Source organism: Oncorhynchus masou, chromosome 19 (assembly GCF_036934945.1).
Source record: "Oncorhynchus masou masou isolate Uvic2021 chromosome 19, UVic_Omas_1.1, whole genome shotgun sequence".
In the NCBI taxonomy this organism is placed as follows: Eukaryota; Metazoa; Chordata; class Actinopteri; order Salmoniformes; family Salmonidae; genus Oncorhynchus; species Oncorhynchus masou.
Window position 1 is genome coordinate 1,691,808 of NC_088230.1, and position 21,480 is coordinate 1,713,287.

General features: G+C 48.0%; 1 protein-coding gene across 1 annotated transcript in view; it reads right to left on the minus strand.

Moving 5' to 3' along the window:
- The window catches only part of LOC135505709 (ena/VASP-like protein), a 101,075-nt gene that overhangs the window by 6,749 nt on the left and 72,846 nt on the right, over positions 1-21,480 (minus strand). Inside the window, 6 exon segments of the mRNA XM_064924770.1 lie at positions 186-466; positions 650-714; positions 7,418-7,484; positions 15,415-15,592; positions 17,305-17,417; positions 17,420-17,472. Of these exon segments, the coding sequence (XP_064780842.1) occupies positions 186-466; positions 650-714; positions 7,418-7,484; positions 15,415-15,592; positions 17,305-17,417; positions 17,420-17,472 (757 nt within the window).

The window sequence follows — 21,480 nt, forward strand, 5'->3', positions numbered from 1 at the left end:
AGATGCACACGCAGTGTGTTTGCCTGGGACTTTTTGTTACTACTATAAAGCTCATTACATCTTTATAAACCCTCATAGGATGCTCCTACATCCCCATGTCTATGACGGTATTGATAGATTGTCTGAGAGGGTAAGTCCATGCACTATGTTATGTAACATGGTGATAAGTGTGATTGGCATCTTACTCTATTGACGCGGCGCAGTTTGGCTCCAGCGATCATGGCGGCAAGTCCCGTTGGGGCGGGAGCCTCCTCACCCTGTCCCCCTCCAGCCATGGGCAGCGGAGGAGGCAGGGGGGGTGGGGGATCCCCTGCCGAGGGGGGAGGGGGCCCGGGAGGGGGAGGAGGCATAGGGGCACCCAGGGAGGGGGGGCCTCCACCTAAAGAGGAGCCCATGGACATGGGGGGCGGCATGGGGGCTGGGGGGGCTACAGAAAGCACACCGGGATGGCCCGGGAAAGGAGAGCCTGGTGAAATTGAGAGAGGGCAGAGAAGAGAGAAAATAAGACATTGTTTATAGTGTCACATAGTGTCTGACTTTGAAAGGGAGTATGCTCTCACATCAGGCCCTTGAGACTGTAAAGACGACCTTTACTTTTAAAACATTTCCATTTCACTGTTCAGTAGGTTGAGTTTAGCGTTTTCCTCACCTGGGTTTGAGGATCGTCGTTCCCTCTCCATGTGGGCCTGCATCTGCTGTTGCTCCATCATCTGCCTGGGGAGACAGCAGACACACAGCCAGTCAGCCAGCCCACCTCCAATATATGCCTGTCATAGCACAGTCAGTGAAATAGGCCAACTGAGCCCTATTGCCCCATAGAGCAGGGACATTTGACAAACAGACAGTGAGTCATACAGCAGCAGTCCTTCAATTGTATTTATAAACTAGGTGGTTCGAGCCCTGAATGCAGGCTGGCTGAAAGCCATGGTAGCAGACCGTATACCACGGGTAACCAGTTTATAATAGCAATAAGGTACCTTGGGGGTTTGGTATCCATAAGAACAGCCCTTAGCCGTGGTATATTGGCCATTATAAACTGGGTGGTTCGAGCCCTGAATGCAGGCTGGCTGAAAGCCGTGGTATAGCAGACCGTATACCACGGGTAACCAGTTTATAATAGCAATAAGGTACCTTGGGGGTTTGGTATCCATAAGAACAGCCCTTTTTGGTATATTGGCCATTATAAACTGGGTGGTTCGAGCCCTGAATGCAGGCTGGCTGAAAGCCATGGAATAGCAGACCGTATACCACGGGTAACCAGTTTATAATAGCAATAAGGTACCTTGGGGGTTTGGTATCCATAAGAACAGCCCTTAGAGTGGTATATTGGCCATTATAAACTGGGTGGTTCGAGCCCTGAATGCAGGCTGGCTGAAAGCCGTGGTAGCAGACCGTATACCACGGGTAACCAGTTTATAATAGCAATAAGGTACCTTGGGGGTTTGGTATCCATAAGAACAGCCCTTAGCCGTGGTATATTGGCCATTATAAACTGGGTGGTTCGAGCCCTGAATGCAGGCTGGCTGAAAGCCATGGTAGCAGACCGTATACCACGGGTAACCAGTTTATAATAGCAATAAGGTACCTTGGGGGTTTGGTATCCATAAGAACAGCCCTTAGCCGTGGTATATTGGCCATTATAAACTGGGTGGTTCGAGCCCTGAATGCAGGCTGGCTGAAAGCCGTGGTAGCAGACCGTATACCACGGGTAACCAGTTTATAATAGCAATAAGGTACCTTGAGGGTTTGGTATCCATAAGAACAGCCCTTAGCCGTGGTATATTGGCCATTATAAACTGGGTGGTTCGAGCCCTGAATGCAGGCTGGCTGAAAGCCGTGGTAGCAGACCGTATACCACGGGTAACCAGTTTATAATAGCAATAAGGTACCTTGGGGGTTTGGTATTCATAAGAACAGCCCTTAGCCGTGGTATATTGGCCATTATAAACTGGGTGGGTCGAGCCCTGAATGCAGGCTGGCTGAAAGCCGCGGTATAGCAGACCGTATACCACGGGTAACCAGTTTATAATAGCAATAAGGTACCTTGGGGGTTTGGTATCCATAAGAACAGCCCTTAGCCGTGGTATATTGGCCATTATAAACTAGGTGGTTCGAGCCCTGAATGCAGGCTGGCTGAAAGCCGTGGTATCAGACCGTATACCACGGGTAACCAGTTTATAATAGCAATAAGGTACCTTGGGGGTTTGGTATACATAAGAACAGCCCTTAGCCGTGTATATTGGCCATTATAAACTGGGTGGTTCGAGCCCTGAATGCAGGCTGGCTGAAAGCCGTGGTAGCAGACCGTATACCACGGGTAACCAGTTTATAATAGCAATAAGGTACCTTGGGGTTTGGTATCCATAAGAACAGCCCTTAGCCGTAGTATATTGACCATTATAAACTGGGTGGTTGAGCCCTGAATGCAGGCTGGCTGAAAGCCGTGGTAGCAGACAGTGCAGATACCACGGGTAACCAGTTTATAATAGCAATAAGGTACCTTGGGGGTTTGGTATCCATAAGAAAAGCCCTTAGCCGTGATATATTGGCCATTATAAACTGGGTGGGTCGAGCCCTGAATCGAGGCTGGCTGAAAGCCGTGGTAGCAGACCGTATACCACGGGTAACCAGTTTATAATAGCAATAAGGTACCTTGGGGTTTGGTATCCATAAGAACAGTTATGTAAGCCGTGTATATTGGCCATTATAAACTGGGTGGTTCGAGCCCTGAATGCAGGCTGGCTGAAAGCCGTGGTATAGCAGACCGTATACCACGGGTAACCAGTTTATAATAGCAATAAGGTACCTTGGGGGTTTGGTATCCATAAGAACAGCCCTTAGCCGTGGTATATTGACCATTATAAACTGGGTGGTTCGAGCCCTGAATGCAGGCTGGCTGAAAGCCGTGGTAGCAGACCGTATACCACGGGTAACCAGTTTATAATAGCAATAAGGTACCTTGGGGGTTTGGTATCCATAAGAACAGCCCTTGTTTATATTGGCCATTATAAACTGGGTGGTTGAGCCCTGAATGCAGGCTGGCTGAAAGCCGTGTAGCAGACCGTATACCACGGGTAACCAGTTTATAATAGCAATAAGGTACCTTGAGGGTTTGGTATCCATAAGAACAGCCCTTCCCTCTCCATATTGGCCATTATAAACTAGGTGGTTGCTCCATCAGCCCTGAATGCAGGCTGGCTGAAAGCCGTGGTAGCAGACCGTATACCACGGGTAACCAGTTTATAATAGCAATAAGGTACCTAGAGGGGTTTGGTATCCATAAGAAAAGCCCTTAGTCCTTCAATTGGCCATTATAAACTGGGTGGTTCGAGCCCTGAATGCAGGCTGGCTGAAAGCCGTGGTAGCAGACCGTATACCACGGGTAACCAGTTTATAATAGCAATAAGGTACCTTGGGGTTTGGTATCCATAAGAACAGCCCTTAGCCGTGGTATATTGGCCATTATAAACTGGGTGGTTCGAGCCCTGAATACAGGCTGGCTGAAAGCCGTGGTAGCAGACCGTATACCACGGGTAACCAGTTTATAATAGCAATAAGGTACCTTGGGGGTTTGGTATACATAAGAACAGCCCTTAGCCATTGTATATTGGCCATTATAAACTGGGTGGTTCGAGCCCTGAATGCAGGCTGGCTGAAAGCCATGGTAGCAGACCGTATACCACGGGTAACCAGTTTATAATAGCAATAAGGTACCTTGGGGGTTTGGTATCCATAAGAACAGCCCTTAGCCGTGGTATATTGGCCATTATAAACTGGGTGGTTCGAGCCCTGAATGCAGGCTGGCTGAAAGCCGTGGTATAGCAGACCGTATACCACGGGTAACCAGTTTATAATAGCAATAAGGTACCTTGGGGGTTTGGTATCCATAAGAACAGCCCTTAGCCGTGGTATATTGGCCATTATAAACTGGGTGGTTCGAGCCCTGAATGCAGGCTGGCTGAAAGCCGTGGTATAGCAGACCGTATACCACGGGTAACCAGTTTATAATAGCAATAAGGTACCTTGGGGGTTTGGTATCCATAAGAACAGCACTTAGCCGTGGTATATTGGCCATTATAAACTGGGTGGTTCGAGCCCTGAATGCAGGCTGGCTGAAAGCCGTGGTATAGCAGACCGTACACCACGGGTAACCAGTTTATAATAGCAATAAGGTACCTTGGGGGTTTGGTATCCATAAGAACAGCCCTTAGCCGTGGTATATTGGCCATTATAAACTGGGTGGTTCGAACCCTGAATGCAGGCTGGCTGAAAGCCATGGTAGCAGACCGTATACCACGGGTAGCCAGTTTATAATAGCAATAAGGTACCTTGGGGGTTTGGTATCCATAAGAACAGCCCTTAGCCGTGGTATATTGGCCATTATAAACTAGGTGGTTCGAGCCCTGAATGCAGGCTGGCTGAAAGCCGTGGTAGCAGACCGTATACCACGGGTAACCAGTTTATAATAGCAATAAGGTACCTTGGGGTTTGGTATCCATAAGAACAGCCCTTAGCCGTGGTATATTGGCCATTATAAACTGGGTGGTTCGAGCCCTGAATGCAGGCTGGCTGAAAGCCGTGGTAGCAGACCGTATACCACGGGTAACCAGTTTATAATAGCAATAAGGTACCTTGGGGGTTTTGTATCCATAAGAACAGCCCTTAGCCGTGGTATATTGACCATTATAAACTGGGTGGTTCGAGCCCTGAATGCAGGCTGGCTGAAAGCCGTGGTAGCAGACCGTATACCACGGGTAACCAGTTTACAATAGCAATAAGGTACCTTGGGGGTTTGGTATCCATAAGAACAGCCCTTAGCCGTGGTATATTGGCCATTATAAACTGGGTGGTTCGAGCCCTGAATGCAGGCTGGCTGAAAGCCGTGGTAGCAGACCGTATACCACGGGTAACCAGTTTATAATAACAATAAGGTACCTTGGGGGTTTGGTATCCATAAGAACAGCCATTAGCCGTGGTATATTGGCCATTATAAACTGGGTGGTTCGAGCCCTGAATGCAGGCTGGCTGAAAGCCGTGGTAGCAGACCGTATACCAGGGGTAACCAGTTTATAATAGCAATAAGGTACCTTGGGGGTTTGGTATCCATAAGAACAGCCCTTAGCCGTAGTATATTGGCCATTATAAACTGGGTGGTTCGAGCCCTGAATGCAGGCTGGCTGAAAGCCGTGGTATAGCAGACCGTATACCACGGGTAACCAGTTTATAATAGCAATAAGGTACCTTGGGGGTTTGGTATCCATAAGAACAGCCCTTAGCCGTGGTATATTGGCCATATACCACACCCCCCGGGCCTTATTGCTTCATTGCACCACAGTCAGTTAGCCTACAGTCCTACAGCTCTACAGTTCTCCAGCTGTCCAAGGTCTGGTATAATGACGGCATGTGGTGGTATACACTGAGTGTACAAAACATTAGGAACACCTTCCCAATATTGAGTTGCACCCCCCTTTGCCCTCAGAACAGCCTCAATTCATCGGGGCATGGACTACAAGGCATTGAAAGCGTTCCACAGGGATGCTGGCCCATGAAGATTCCTACATTTCCCACAGTTGTGTCAAGTTGGCTGGATGTCCCTCGGGTGGTGGACCATTCTTGATACATGCGTGAAAAACCAGAAGCGTTGCAGTTCCTGACACACTCAAACCGGTGCGCCTGGCACCTACTACCGTACCCCCGTTCAAAGGCACTTCTTTTGTCTTGCCACACGAAAAGGACAACCAGTGAAGCACAAACACCATTGTAAATACAACCCATATTTAGTTGTATTTATTTTCCCTTTTGTACTTAAACTATTTGCACATTGTTACAACTCTGTACATAGCCATAATATAACATTTTAAATTATGAAATTATTTTGAAACTTTTGTGAGTGTAAGGTTTACTGCTCATTTCTGATTCTTTATTTCACGTTTGTTTATTATCTATTTCACTTGCTTTGGCAATGTAAACACATGTTTAACATGCCAATAAAGCCCTTTGAACTGAATTGAGATTGAATTGACAGCAGACAGAAAAAGAAAGAGCACACAGAGAGGAAGTGGAATTTTCCAGCTGCGTGTAAAATGTTGGAGACGAGATGTGCTGACCCAGCAGCCACAGGTCTAGGAGATACACACTGACTGTTACCACTGGAGGGGTCTCCACACACACACACACACACACACACACACACACACACACACACACACACACACACACACACACACACACACACACACACACACACACACACACACACACACACACACACACACACACACACACACACACACACACACACACACACACCTGATATTTTCCTCTCCACACAGCACAGAGCTGCAGTGCAATCCTGGCTCTTACCACTAGTGGGCGCCTCACTGAGAGGTCGTCACATATCTATAATACAATCCTGTTTGTTCTGTTTCTGCTTTGGCATTTGGAATTGAGATGAAATGATAAGCGGAGCAGTAATAGCTCAGGCAACAAAGGGCTTGTGTAATTCCCTAGGGGGCGTAGAGACAGAGATAGATAGCCCAAACAGCTTGAGTTACTGTACCTCTCTGAATAGGTGCTATGGGGTGTAATCTAATAGTCCTGGAGCATAATCTGATATTAACGTCTATTCTCCACAATCTGCCGACTGTGATTTAGCACAAATAAGTACTTCCTGTGTTTAGCCATCATTAAAGCTCCATCATTCTCTCTGTCTCTCTCTGTCTCTCTCCCTCTCTCCCTCTACCTCCCTCTCCCTCCCTCCCTCCCTCCCTCCCTCCCTCCCTCCCTCCCTCCCTCCCTCCCTCCCTCCCTCCCTCCCCCCTCCCTCCCTCCCTCCCTCCCTCCCCTCCCCTCCCCTCCCTCCCTCCCCTCCCTCCCTCCCCCTCTCCCTCTCCCTCCCCCTCTCCCTCCCTCCCCCTCCCCCTCCCCCTCTCCCTCTCCCTCTCTCGCTGTCAGACTCTCTGAGACTCCCACTCTCTCCCCCCTGTATGTTAATCCTGTGAGGAGACAGAGGGAGAGAGAGAACAGAGGAGGAGAGGAATAAAAAGGTTGACGAGGACAGATGTCTGGCTGGGGGTCATGTGGGCAGGGCTGCTGCCTGTTAGCAGACTGAGTCCTGTGTGACAGACCGTTCTTTATTGTCTTTGCTGACAGACTCGCAGACTGTGTGTTTACTGATCTGATCCTGTGGTGGGGAATAGTTCTGGGAAGTTCAGTGAATGTGGTGTCTGACGTGTTTCCTGTCTTAGCCCTGCTGACATCCAAATAACGAAGCTATTCAATGCAGTGATCCTCTCTGTGGAAAACATTGTGCCAATGTTGCGTGGGTGTTGTGTGAACGTTGTTTCAATGTTGTGTGACTGTCGTGTGGCTGCTTTGTCAATGCTGTGTCTTGTTGCGGGGTACCTCGATGCCTTACCTTGCTCTCTGCACCTCCATCTCGTCTGTAGTGGGCCCATTCTGGACTTGGCGCGGGACCGCTGGGCCTGGAAGGAGAGGGGGGAAGGAAGGGAGAGAGAGAAGGGGAGAAAAGACAAGAGATATTTATTACCAATTGTTTGTATGGTTGGCTTTATTGTTGATGTTGGTGTTCGACGAGAGAGAGAGAGAAAGAGAGAGAGAGAGAGAGAGAGAGAGAGAGAGAGAGCAAGAGAGAGCGAGAGAGACAGAGAATCCCAGTGTGTGTCTCTTATCTACCTGAAAGGTGAGAGGCGTAGACCACTCCCACCTGCATCACAGCTGTCACTCACTCTCTCTTACATCACAAACACATACTCCTGTTACATAGTAGTCACGTAAATATGACCCTAAGCAACAGCAGTGACTTTCTTCTTAACTTCGATAATAAAAAGAATAAAAAAATCTTGCGTTTAGTGAAGGTAGTTGATACAAACTACTCAGCAGACTTGGAACATTCCCAGAACATTAGCTAAGATTCCCATGAAATTCTAGTTAGGCTTTTATAATAAAATATATACAACATATCCTTGGAATGTTCTCCTAACATTCAGTACACAACATCTGTAACAACCTCCACAGAACGTTCCCCGAACGTTGTCATTAGGTTTCCAGGTAATGTAGTAACACAATGTAACAGTAATATTTCCCCGCCAAACCAAAATTGGCTCTGCGAAAGTTCCCATAACATTCTTGAGGTTGCGGCAAATGTTCTCATAACACAAAAACTGTCCAGTTATGCTAATGATTATACTGTTACCACAACCAAATTAGACATTCTGGGAACCTTTAAAGAACAGACAAAATGTGTTCTGGGAACGTTCTTGTAACATCAGGTGAAGGTTTTTTGCATCCTAAAAGAAACATTGTGGAATCATCTGCACAACTTATGTTGTGTGTTTTGGAAAAATATATTTTGTGATGTCCCCACAATGTTCCCACCAGACTGTTTCCACAACCGAATGAAACATCCTGGGGAAGCTTCACAGAACAAATGAAATGTGCTCTAGGAACATTCTTGCAACATCAGGCAAATGTTTTATACAAACGTTCTATAATCCTCAGCATGACTGGACAGTCTTATGAGGACATTCAACGCGACCTAACAAATGTTCTGGGAACATTCACATAACCACTTTTGGTTTGCTGGGTATCCATTTGCAGAATGCACCCATTAAAAAGAACCTGGGTGATCTCCAACTTGCTAGCTGCTATTTAGCATGTCATTCAAACCGATATGGCAGTGAGGTAGTTCCTCTATGCCAAACGGACGTTTTGTTTCAGACAGACGCGTTGAGCTGGAACATTGAAACATTGTGGGAGGCAGCCTGGAGGTCTCGCGAGACCAGTTACATAGCCCAAGCTTTGCCCGTGTGACTTTGCAAAAAGAGAGGGGGCCTCGCAGTGGTACCAGTTTGACTGGGAATGTGGGGGCCCTGAATCAAAGATATTCCTCAAGGCTTATGACCTACGATCTCGTGTGTCGTTTGCTACTGCCGGAAGTGTCTCCATAGCAACCCGTGATTGGTTAGAGAGGAGGTTGATGGCTGTGGTTGGTCCAGTTACAGCCAGTGTTCCAAAATAACACACAACAACAAAGCAACCGGACTCACGATCTCTGGACAGTCACTCTCCATACCGCTCCATACTGCTACCTCATCTCTTATTAATTAGTTATTAATTAGTTATCACACACCTGCCACGCACACGCGTGCACACACACGCGCACACACACGCACACGCACACACACACTTTGACAACAAAAAGCAAGTACTCAACAGTTTACACACACAATGAAAAATTCCCTACAGGGAACCAACCATAACATACCAACAACATTCACAACAGCCAAACACAACACACATAATCCCCGTATCCACAACAACCCAACAGCTATCTAATATCATTCAGCACACACACACACACACACACACACACACACACACACACACACACACACACACACACACACACACACACACACACACACACACACACACTCACACTCTCACACACACACACACACACACTCACATAACAGCACACACACACACACTCACACACACACGCACACACACACACACACACACACACACACACACATGTCCACACACACACACACACACACACACACACACACACACACACACACACACACAACTTAACACACACACACACACACACACACACACACACACACACACACAAACAGTAACACACACACACACACACACACACACACACACACACACACACACACGCGCACACACACACACACAACATTACTAGTAGTCACAGCACCAAATAGATCTTGCCCAACAAACACACAACCTCAAACCCAATCAAAATGAAATGAATGTCCACAAATGACTAATATCCACAACGCTCAGTCACCTGAAAACACCTCTCGCTCTCTTTCTCTCTCTCAGACACACCATGCCACAATCTTAACCCATTTACACACATTCTATGTCACGATTAGAACACAGACATACGTACACACAATCCAGTAAGAGTGTGAGAGACAGCCAGCAGCAGTACCTACAGGACATATTGAAGAGGACGAATCGGCTGTGGCAGACACAGAAGCACTGACAGACCCACTCTCTGCTCACCATAGCTCGCCCTGAGCCCTCCTCTTCCTCCATCTCTCTCCTCCTCCTCTGTCTCGCTCACCTGTCCAGGTATCTCTCCTGCCTCACCCACACCATCCCCCTCCTACCCCTCTCGTCTCCAGTATCATCTCTAGTAATCTACACCTCTATGCAGCAGCAGGAGAGCGTGTGCAGGGTAGTTCACCTTTAACGAGGCCCTCCATCTTCCAGAAGCCTGGAGACTGACGGACTGGCCAGGTGGCTCCATAGACACATACAATAGACACACGCAGGTCATGGAGATCAGTGAGGGTGTCTGCAGCAGGCCTCCAGAACACCAGGGGGCAGACGTGAGGAATAGTGAGGAGTGGTATGGGGCCTGAGGTGCTGTGAGGCTCAGGCCTAATCCCAGATCAACCCGTACACCATTGCCACTACACCGACACCTAATCCCAGATTAACCCGTACACCATTGCCACTACACCGACACCTAATCCCAGATCAACCCATACACCATAGCCACTACACCGACACCTAATCCCAGATCAACTCGTACACCATAGCCACTACACCGACACCTAATCCCAGATCAACCCGTACACCATAGCCACTACACCGACGCCTAATCCCAGATCAACCCATACACCATTGCCACTACACCGACGCCTAATCCCAGATCAACCCGTACACCATAGCCACTACACCGACACCTAATCCCAGATCAACTCGTACACCATAGCCACTACACCGACGCCTAATCCCAGATCAACCCATACACCATAGCCACTACACCGACACCTAATCCCAGATCAACCCGTACACCATAGCCACTACACCGACACCTAATCCCAGATCAATCCGTACACCATAGCCACTACACCGACACCTAATCCCAGATCAACCCGTACACCATAGCCACTACACCGACACCTAATCCCAGATCAACCTGTACACCATAGCCACTACACCGACACCTAATCCCAGATCAACCCGTACACCATAGCCAATACACCGACACCTAATCCCAGATTAACTCGTACACCATAGCCACTACACCGACACCTCTAAACCCAGATCAATCCGTACACCATAGCCACTACACCGACACCTAATCCCAGATCAACCCGTACACCATAGCCACTACACCGACACCTAATCCCAGATCAACCCGTACACCATAGCCACTACACCGACGCCTAATCCCGACACCATGGCCTACTCCATAGGCACTTGTTTAGACCAGAGAGGATTGAATAGGTGTATCCAATATGGCTGCTACCATATTACTTCCAGTATACCTATCGAATCCATTCAGAGCTCATCATAGGGGCTCAGAGGGAATTGGTGGATTGAGTGTAGGACCTGCTGTTTGGCAGTTCAGTCAGCGGTCTACTGCAACATTCTACAGGCTTAAATGAACATGATGTCAGCATGTTTCACTTTCATCATCTTGTGAGCGAGGTAACGAGTGTGTTTGTTTCAGTAAGCCTCTTCCTGAGGTGTAGGCATGAGTGTTCAGTGTGTGTGTGTGTGTTTGTGTGTGTGTTGGTTTGTATAAATCTCTCCAAGGACGGCAGAAGAGCCCTTGACATTATGGCGTCTGCTGAGCACACACACACAGAGAGAGAGAGAGAGAGCCACACATAGGCTTACCGTTGTCTGTGTGTGTGTGTGTGTGTGTGTGTGGGGTCTGTGACACTCGGAGACAGAGCAGTGTGGTGGTGGTGTATCTTCTGTCACTGGACCCTCTTTGTTCCCAGTTTGTGTGTGTGTGTGTGTGTGTGTGTGTGTGTGTGTGTGTGTGTGTGTGTGTGTGTGTGTGTGTGTGTGTGTGTGTGTGTGTATTCAGCAAAAGAAAAGCGGAGCACTTAAAGACGGGGCCCTGGGGACAACTCCTCAATGACTAATTTTAATTAACAGAGAGGAGGAGAGCAGAGTGAGGATGGAGAAAACACACAGTTACTGTGCGAACTGGGGAGGAGAGGACTCCACTGCCTCATTCTCTCTATCATTCTGTTTATATCTCTCTCTCTCTCACTCTCTATGTATAGCTGTGTCTCTCCATCTCTCTCTCTCGCTATCTTTCTCTCTCTCTCTACCGCTCCCTCTCTCTCTCTCTCTCTCTCTCTCTCTCTCTCTATAGCTGTGTCTCTCCATCTCTCTCTCTCTCTCTCTCTCTCTCTCTCTCTCTCTCTCTCTCTCTCTCTCTCTCTCTCTCTCTCTCTCTCTCTCTCTATGTATAGCTGTGTCTCTCCATCTCTCTCTCTCTCTATGTATAGCTGTGTCTCTCCATCTCTCCATCTCTCTCGCTATTTTTCTCTCTCTCTACCGCTCCCTCTCTCTCTCTCACTCTCTATGTATAGCTGTGTCTCTCCATCTCTCTCTCTCGCTATCTTTCTCTTTCTCTCTACCGCTCCCTCTCTCCCTCTCTCTCTCTCTCTCTCTCTCTCTATAGCTGTGTCTCTCCATCTCTCTCTCTCTCTCTCTCTCTCTCTCTCTCTCTCTATGTATAGCTGTGTCTCTCCATCTCTCCATCTCTCTCGCTATTTTTCTCTCTCTCTACCGCTCTCTCTCTCTCTCTCTCTCTCTCTCTCTCTCTCTCTCTCTCTCTATGTATAGCTGTGTCTCTCCATCTCTCTCTCTCTCTCTCTCTCTCTCTCTCTCTCTCTATGTATAGCTGTGTCTCTCCATCTCTCTCTCTCTCTCTCTCTATGTATAGCTGTGTCTCTCCATCTCCATCTCCATCTCTCTCTCTCTCTCTCTATGTATAGCTGTGTCTCTCCATCTCCATCTCTCTCTCTCTCGCTATCTTTCTCTCTATCTCTACCGCTCCCTCTCCCCCTCTGTCTGTCATTGTATCTGTATCTGTATCGCTTTCTCTCTCTCTCTCCCTCCCTCCCCCTGTCTCTCTCTCTCTCTCTCTCTCCCTCCCTCCCTCCCTCTGTCTCTCTCTCTCTATCTATCACTCTCTCTCCCCCTCTGTCTGTCATTATCTCTCTATCACTCTCTCTATCACTCTCTCTGTATAGCTGTCTCTCAATCTCTCTCTCGCTCTCTCTCTCTATCTCTCTCTCTGTCATTCTCTCTCTCTCTATCACTCTCTCTCCCCCTCTATCATTATCTCTCTATCATTCTCTCTCTATCATTCTCTCTCTCTCTCTCTATCACTCTCTCCCCCTCTATCATTCTCTCTCTATCACTCTCTCCCCCTCTCTCTGTCCCAGGAGATTATGACACTGCAGTGTGTATGACTGTGCCCGCAGTGTGTGTGTGTGTGTTTGTTTGTTAATGCGTACAGTACACTGAATGTGTGTGTGTTTATGAGGGTGTGTGCGTAAATGGGTTAATCTGAGTCCAAAGGGGAAATGAATGTCATCATCTTTAAAGCAAATGAACTCTGTCACCACCGGGGTGAGTTTTGGGGTTCAGTGTGAGGTGATAATCGTAGCCTGACGCCTCTTGATACATTACAACAGGAGCAAAGCATGTGGATATAAAATGAGTTAGATTGGCTGTGTTGTCATGTTATATATCCTGTACTGGAGTCCAGTTGCACATTGCATGTTGACGCCTTTGCACTGCCAATGGCTCCGTCTATGTCTTGTAGTGTATGTGCTCATTTGGCTCTATGCCACATGGTTTCAACGTCCACGTGTGAAGTTGCGGAGCGCAAGAAATGCAAAGCTAATTCCCGTAAAAGGCCTTAGAGAGAGTGAACTGAGTGACCTTGCTGTGGGTGACCCTAGAGAGAACCTGGGGTGCAAGAAATGCAAAGCTAATTCCCGTAAAAGGCCTTAGAGAGAGTGAACTGAGTGACCTTGCTGTGGGTGACCCTAGAGAGAACCTGGGGTGCAAGAAATGCAAAGCTAATTCCCGTAAAAGGCCTTAGAGAGAGTGAACTGAGTGACCTTGCTGTGGGTGACCCTAGAGAGAACTTGGGGTGCAAGAAATGCAAAGCTAATTCCCGTAAAAGGCCTTAGAGAGAGTGAACTGAGTGACCTTGCTGTGGGTGACCCTAGAGAGAACCTGGGGCGCAAGAAATGCAAAGCTAATTCCCGTAAAAGGCCTTAGAGAGAGTGAACTGAGTGACCTTGCTGTGGGTGACCCTAGAGAGAACCTGGGGCGCAAGAAATGCAAAGCTAATTCCCGTAAAAGGCCTTAGAGAGAGTGAACTGAGTGACCTTGCTGTGGGTGACCCTAGAGAGAACCTGGGGCACAAGAAATGCAAAGCTAATTCCCGTAAAAGGCCTTAGAGAGAGTGAACTGAGTGACCTTGCTGTGGGTGACCCTAGAGAGAACCTGGGGTGCAAAAATGCAATTTCAGAATGTAGGGGGGACATGTCCCCCCCTCATCCCCAGTGAAAGTTGTGCCCCTGGAAAGAACTATGAGGTTGGTTTTGTGGAGGAATTCTAAGAGAATGACAGGACAGTAAATATGGACTGACAGACCCAGCACTCTGACTCACCTGCATTATTCAAACTGCATTAGAAAAACTAACCTGTCTAGAACCTTTTTCTGCCTCTCAGCCCCTTCATCATTTTAGAGTTAAGTCCATTTTCGAATCAGTCCATTCAGTCGAAGTGGATTGAAATTCCAATCGGAAAATTGGGTCATTGAAAGTAAGTGCCACCCGTTCATACCTCAGATTGACTGAATTGAAATGGAATTGACCTCACCTTGCATGACAGGCTCCCTTTCCCCTCTTGCCATAATTAATGAGATTGACAGTATATAGGGTACAGATGTAGAATCATAATTTGAGCCAGTTTGCTACGGCAGGAAAATAATCCTGCAGCAAGAGGACATGTGAATTATTATGTGGATTATAATTAATGGAACTTTTTTGTAGGAGTTGACACATTTTTCAGTAGGGCAAATCAAACCTGACACTTTATTAAAGTGGGAATTACAAACTTTAGAAGCCTTTTAAAAATCTTGAATACAATGCCGTGCAGGAAAATTCTCAGCAACAACAGAGTGATCAAATTAAGATCTTACATCTGTAGGGCTTTCCCAATTCATGTTGTCTATTCACGACCCCCCCAATCTGCCTGTTGTTGCCCACTGTCACCCCTATTGGGGTTAAAGACCTATTAACACCCTGAGCCTCACAGACACACACTGGGCTTGACTCACAATGGCTACACACACACACGCAAGTATGCATATACACACACACACACACACACACACACACACACACACACACACACACACACACACACACACACACACACACACACACACACACACACACACACACACACACACACACACACACACACACACACACACACACACACACACACACACACCCCAGGACATACACACACACCCCATCTCCCTTACACACTCTCTCTCACCTCCGTCCTGAGTGCTGAGGACATTGAGAGCAAACAGCATGGCATTGGAGAAGGTGGTAGCTTCCTCCTTGCTGGCGAAGTTGAGTCCGTAGACCTGACGGGCATCACGCCACTGGTGGAAGGTGGGCGTGGCCTGGTTATACTTCAGACCCTTCACTATGGAGTAGTTGATTACCACCTAGAGAGGAGAGATGGAGAGATGGAGAGGTAGCGAGGTGGTGAGGTGGTGAGATGGAGAGGTGGAGAGGTAGAGAGGTGGTGAGATGGAGAGATGGTGAGGTGGTGAGATGGAGAGATTGAGAGATGGTGAGATGGAGAGATGGAGAGGTAGAGAGGTGGTGAGATGGAGAGGTGGAGAGGTAGAGAGGTGGTGAGATGGAGAGATGGTGAGGTGGAGAGATGGAGAGATGGAGAGATGGTGAGATGGAGAGATGGAGAGGTAGAGAGATGTAGAGGTAGAGAGGTGGTGAGATGGAGAGGTGGTGAGATGGAGAGATGGAGAGATGGTGAGATGGAGAGGTGGTGAGATGGAGAGGTGGTGAGATGGAGAGATGGTGAGATGGAGAGATGGAGAGGTAGAGAGGTGGTGAGATGGAGAGGTGGTGAGATGGAGAGATGGAGAGGTAGAGAGATGTAGAGGTAGAGAGGTGGTGAGATGGAGAGGTGGTGAGATGGAGAGATGGAGAGATGGTGAGATGGAGAGATGGAGAGGTGGTGAGATGGAGAGGTGGTGAGATGGAGAGATGGTGAGATGGAGAGATGGAGAGGTAGAGAGGTGGTGAGATGGAGAGGTGGTGAGATGGAGAGGTGGTGAGATGGAGAGATGGAGAGGTGGAGAGGTGGTGAGATGGAGAGGTGGTGAGATGGAGAGATGGAGAGGTGGTGAGATGGAGAGGTGGTGAGATGGAGAGATGGAGAGGTGGTGAGATGGAGAGATGGAGAGGTGGTGAGATGGAGAGGTGGAGAGATGGAGAGATGGAGAGGTGGTGAGATGGAGAGGAGGTGAGGTGGTGAGATGGAGAGGTGGTGAGGTGGTGAGATGGAGAGATGGAGAGGTGGTGAGATGGAGAGGTGGTGAGATGGAGAGGTGGTGAGATGGAGAGATGGTGAGATGGAGAGATGGAGAGATGGAGAGGTAGAGAGGTGGTGAGATGGAGAGGTGGTGAGATGGTGAGATGGAGAGATGGAGAGGTGGAGAGGTGGTGAGATGGAGAGGTGGTGAGATGGAGAGGTGGTGAGATGGAGAGGTGGTGAGATGGAGAGATGGAGAGGTGGTGAGATGGAGAGATGGAGAGGTGGTGAGATGGAGAGGTGGAGAGATGGAGAGGTGGTGAGATGGAGAGGAGGTGAGGTGGTGAGATGGAGAGGTGGTGAGGTGGTGAGATGGAGAGGAGGTGAGGGGGAGATGGAGAGATGGAGAGGTGGTGAGATGGAGAGATGGAGAGATGGTGAGATGGTGAGATGGAGAGGAGGTGAGGTGGTGAGATGAGAGATGGAGAGATGGTGAGGTTGTGAGATGGAGAGATGGAGAGGTGGTGAGATGGAGAGATGGAGAGGAGGTGAGGTGGTGAGATGGAGAGGTGGTGAGATGGAGAGATGGTGAGGTGGTGAGATGGAGAGATGGAGAGGTGGTGAGATGGAGAGGTGGTGAGATGGAAAGATGGAGAGATGGTGAGGTGGTGAGATGGAGAGGTGGTGAGATTGAGAGATGGAGAGGTGGTGAGGTGGTGAGATGGAGAGATGGAGAGGTGGTGAGATGGAGAGGTGGTGAGATGGAGATGTGGAGAGGTGGAAAGGAGGAGAGAGTTCATGGTTACCTTCAAGGCCATTTTAGATCAATGTGTGTGTGTGTGTGTGTGTGTGTGTGTGTGTGTGTGTGTGTACCTCTACCTGCTGGTCCTGTAACTTTACTCCCACCACACGGAAGGTGTTGTTGGCAGTGTTGTGGTAGATGTTGATGCGGCTGAAGCCCTGCTGGCCTGGCTTGATGGGAACCCACTTTTACTGCCGTCATCATAGACCATGACAGAGGCTCGTGCCTGGCAGATACTCTGCTCACTGAGGGGGAAGAGAGAAACAATAAGTCAATTTCTTTATCAATCAATCAATTGACCAATTTGAACCATCATACCTCACCATCATACACCACCATCATACCTCAACATCATCATACACCACAATCAACCACCACAATCATACACCACCATCATACACCACCATCATACACCACCATGCACCACCATCATACCTCACCATCATACACCACCATCATACCTCACCATCATACACCACCATCATACACCACCATCATAACTCACCATCATACACCACAATCATACACCACCATCATACACCATCAAACACCACCATCATACACCATCATACACCACCACCATACACCGCCATCATACACCACCATCATACACTATCATACACCACCATCATGCACCACCATCATACACCACCATCATGCACCACCATCATACACCACCATCATACACCACCATCATACACCATCATACACAACCATCATACACCACCATCATACACCACCATCATACACCGTCATACACCACCATCATTCACCACCATCATACACCACCATCATACACCACCATCATACACCACCATCATGCACCACCATCATGCACCACCATCATACACCACCATGCACCATCATCATACCTCACCATCATACCTTACCATCATACACCACCATCATACACCACCATCATGTACCACCATCATGCACCACCATCATACACCACCATGCACCACCATCATGCCACACCATCATGCACTACCAACATACCCCACCATGCACCACCATCATACACCACCATCATACACCACCATCATACACCACCATGCACCACCATCATACCTCACCATCATGCACCACCATCATGCACCACCATCATGCACCACCATCATACACCACCATCATATACCACCACCATGCACCACCATCATACAACACCATCATACACCACCATCATATACCACCATCATGCACCACCATCATACCTCACCATCATGCATCACCATCATACACCACCATCATACACCACCATCATACCTCACCATCATACACCGCCATAACACCTGTTGGAGAGGAAAACCTTAAAATATTGGAGAGGAAAACACCCCCACACTCATCAATATGATGAGCAAACATAATATACCACCATCATACACCACCATCATACACCACCATGCACCACCATCATACCTCACCATCATACACCACAATCATACACCACCATCATACACCACCATACCTCACCATCATACACCACCATCATGCACCACCATCATACCTCACCATCATACACCAACTTCATACACCACCATCATACACCACCATCATACACCATCATACACCACCATCATACACCACCATCATACACCACCATCATACACCATCATACACCACCATCATACACCACCATCATGCACCACCATCATGCACCACCATCATACACCACCATGCACCACCATCATACCTCACCATCATACACCACCATCATGTACAACCATCATGCACCACCATCATACACCACCATGCACCACCATCATGCCACACCATCATACACCACCATCATACACCACCATCATGCACCATCATCATACACCACCATCATTCACCACCATCATACCCCACCATGCACCACCATCATACACCACCATCATACACCACCATGCACCACCATCATACCTCACCATCATACACCACCATCATACACCACCATCATGCACCACCATCATGCACCACCATCATATACCACCGCCATGCACCACCATCATACCTCACCATCATACACCACCATCATATACCACCATCATGCACCACCATCATACCTCACCATCATGCATCACCATCATACACCACCATCATACACCACCATCATACACCACCATCATACCTCACCATCATACACCCCCATAACACCTGTTGGAGAGGAAAACCTTAAAATATTGGAGAGGAAAACACCCCCACACTCATCAATATGATGAGCAGCCAAGTCCCAAAACATAATACACCACCATCATACACCACCATCATACACCACCATCATACCTCACCATCATACACCACCATCATACACCAACTTCATACACCACCATCATACACCACCATCATACACCATCATACACCACCATCATACACCACCATCATACACCACCATCATACACCACCATCATACCTCACCATCATACACCGCCATAACACCTGTTGGAGAGGAAAACCTTAAAATATTGGAGAGGAAAACACCCCCACACTCATCAATATGATGAGCAGCCAAGTCCCAAAACATAATACACCACCATCATACACCACCATCATACACCACCATGCACCACCATCATACCTCACCATCATACACCACCATCATACACCACCATCATACACCACCATACCTCACCATCATACACCACCATCATGCACCACCATCATACCTCACCATCATACACCAACTTCATACACCACCATCATACACCATCATACACCACCATCATACACCACCATCATACACCATCATACACCACCATCATGCACCACCATCATGCACCACCATCATACACCACCATGCACCACCATCATACCTCACCATCATACACCACCATCATACACCACCATCATGCACCACCATCATACACCACCATGCACCATCATCATGCCACAACATCATACACCACCATCATACACCACCATCATGCACCATCATCATACACCACCATCATTCACCACCATCATACCCCACCATGCACCACCATCATACACCACCATCATACACCACCATCATACACCACCATGCACCACCATCATACCTCACCATCATACACCACCATCATACACCACCATCATGCACCACCATCATGCACCACCATCACACACCACCATCATATACCACCGCCATGCACCACCATCATACCTCACCATCATACACCACCATCATATACCACCATCATGCACCACCATCATACCTCACCATCATGCATCACCATCATACCTCACCATCATACACCACCATCATGCATCACCATCATACACCACCATCATACACCACCATCATACACCACCATCATACACCACCATCATACACCACCATCATACACCACCATCATACCTCACCATCATACACCGCCATAACACCTGTTGGAGAGGAAAACCTTAAAATATTGGAGAGGAAAACACCCCCACACTCATCAATATGATGAGCAGCCAAGTCCCAAAACATAATACACCACCATCATACACCACCATCATACACCACCATCATACACCACCATCATACACCACCATCATACACCACCATCATACCTCACCATCATACACCACCATCATACACCACCATCATACACCACCATGCACCACCATCATACCTCACCATCATACACCACCATCATACAAAACCATCATACACCACCATGCACCACCATCATACCTCACCACCATGCACCACCGTCATACCTCACCATCATACACCACCATCATACACCACCATCATACACCACCATACCTCACCATCATACACCACCATCATGCACCACCATCATACCTCACCATCATACACCACCATCATACACCAACTTCATACACCACCATCATACACCACCATCATACACCACCATCATACACCACCATCATACACCACCATCATACACCACCATCATACACCATCATACACCACCATCATACACCACCATCATACACCACCATCATACACCACCATCATGCACCACCATCATGCACCACCATCATACACCACCATCATACACCACCATCATACACCACAATCATACACCACCATCATACACCACCATCATACACCACCATCATACACCACCATCATACACCATCATACACCACCATCATACACCACCATCATACACCACCATCATACACCACCATCATACACCACCATCATACTTCACCATCATACACCGCCATCATACACCACCATCATACACCACCATCATACACCACCATCATGCACCACCATCATACCTCACCATCATACACCGCCATAACACCTGTTGGAGAGGAAAACCTTAAAATAT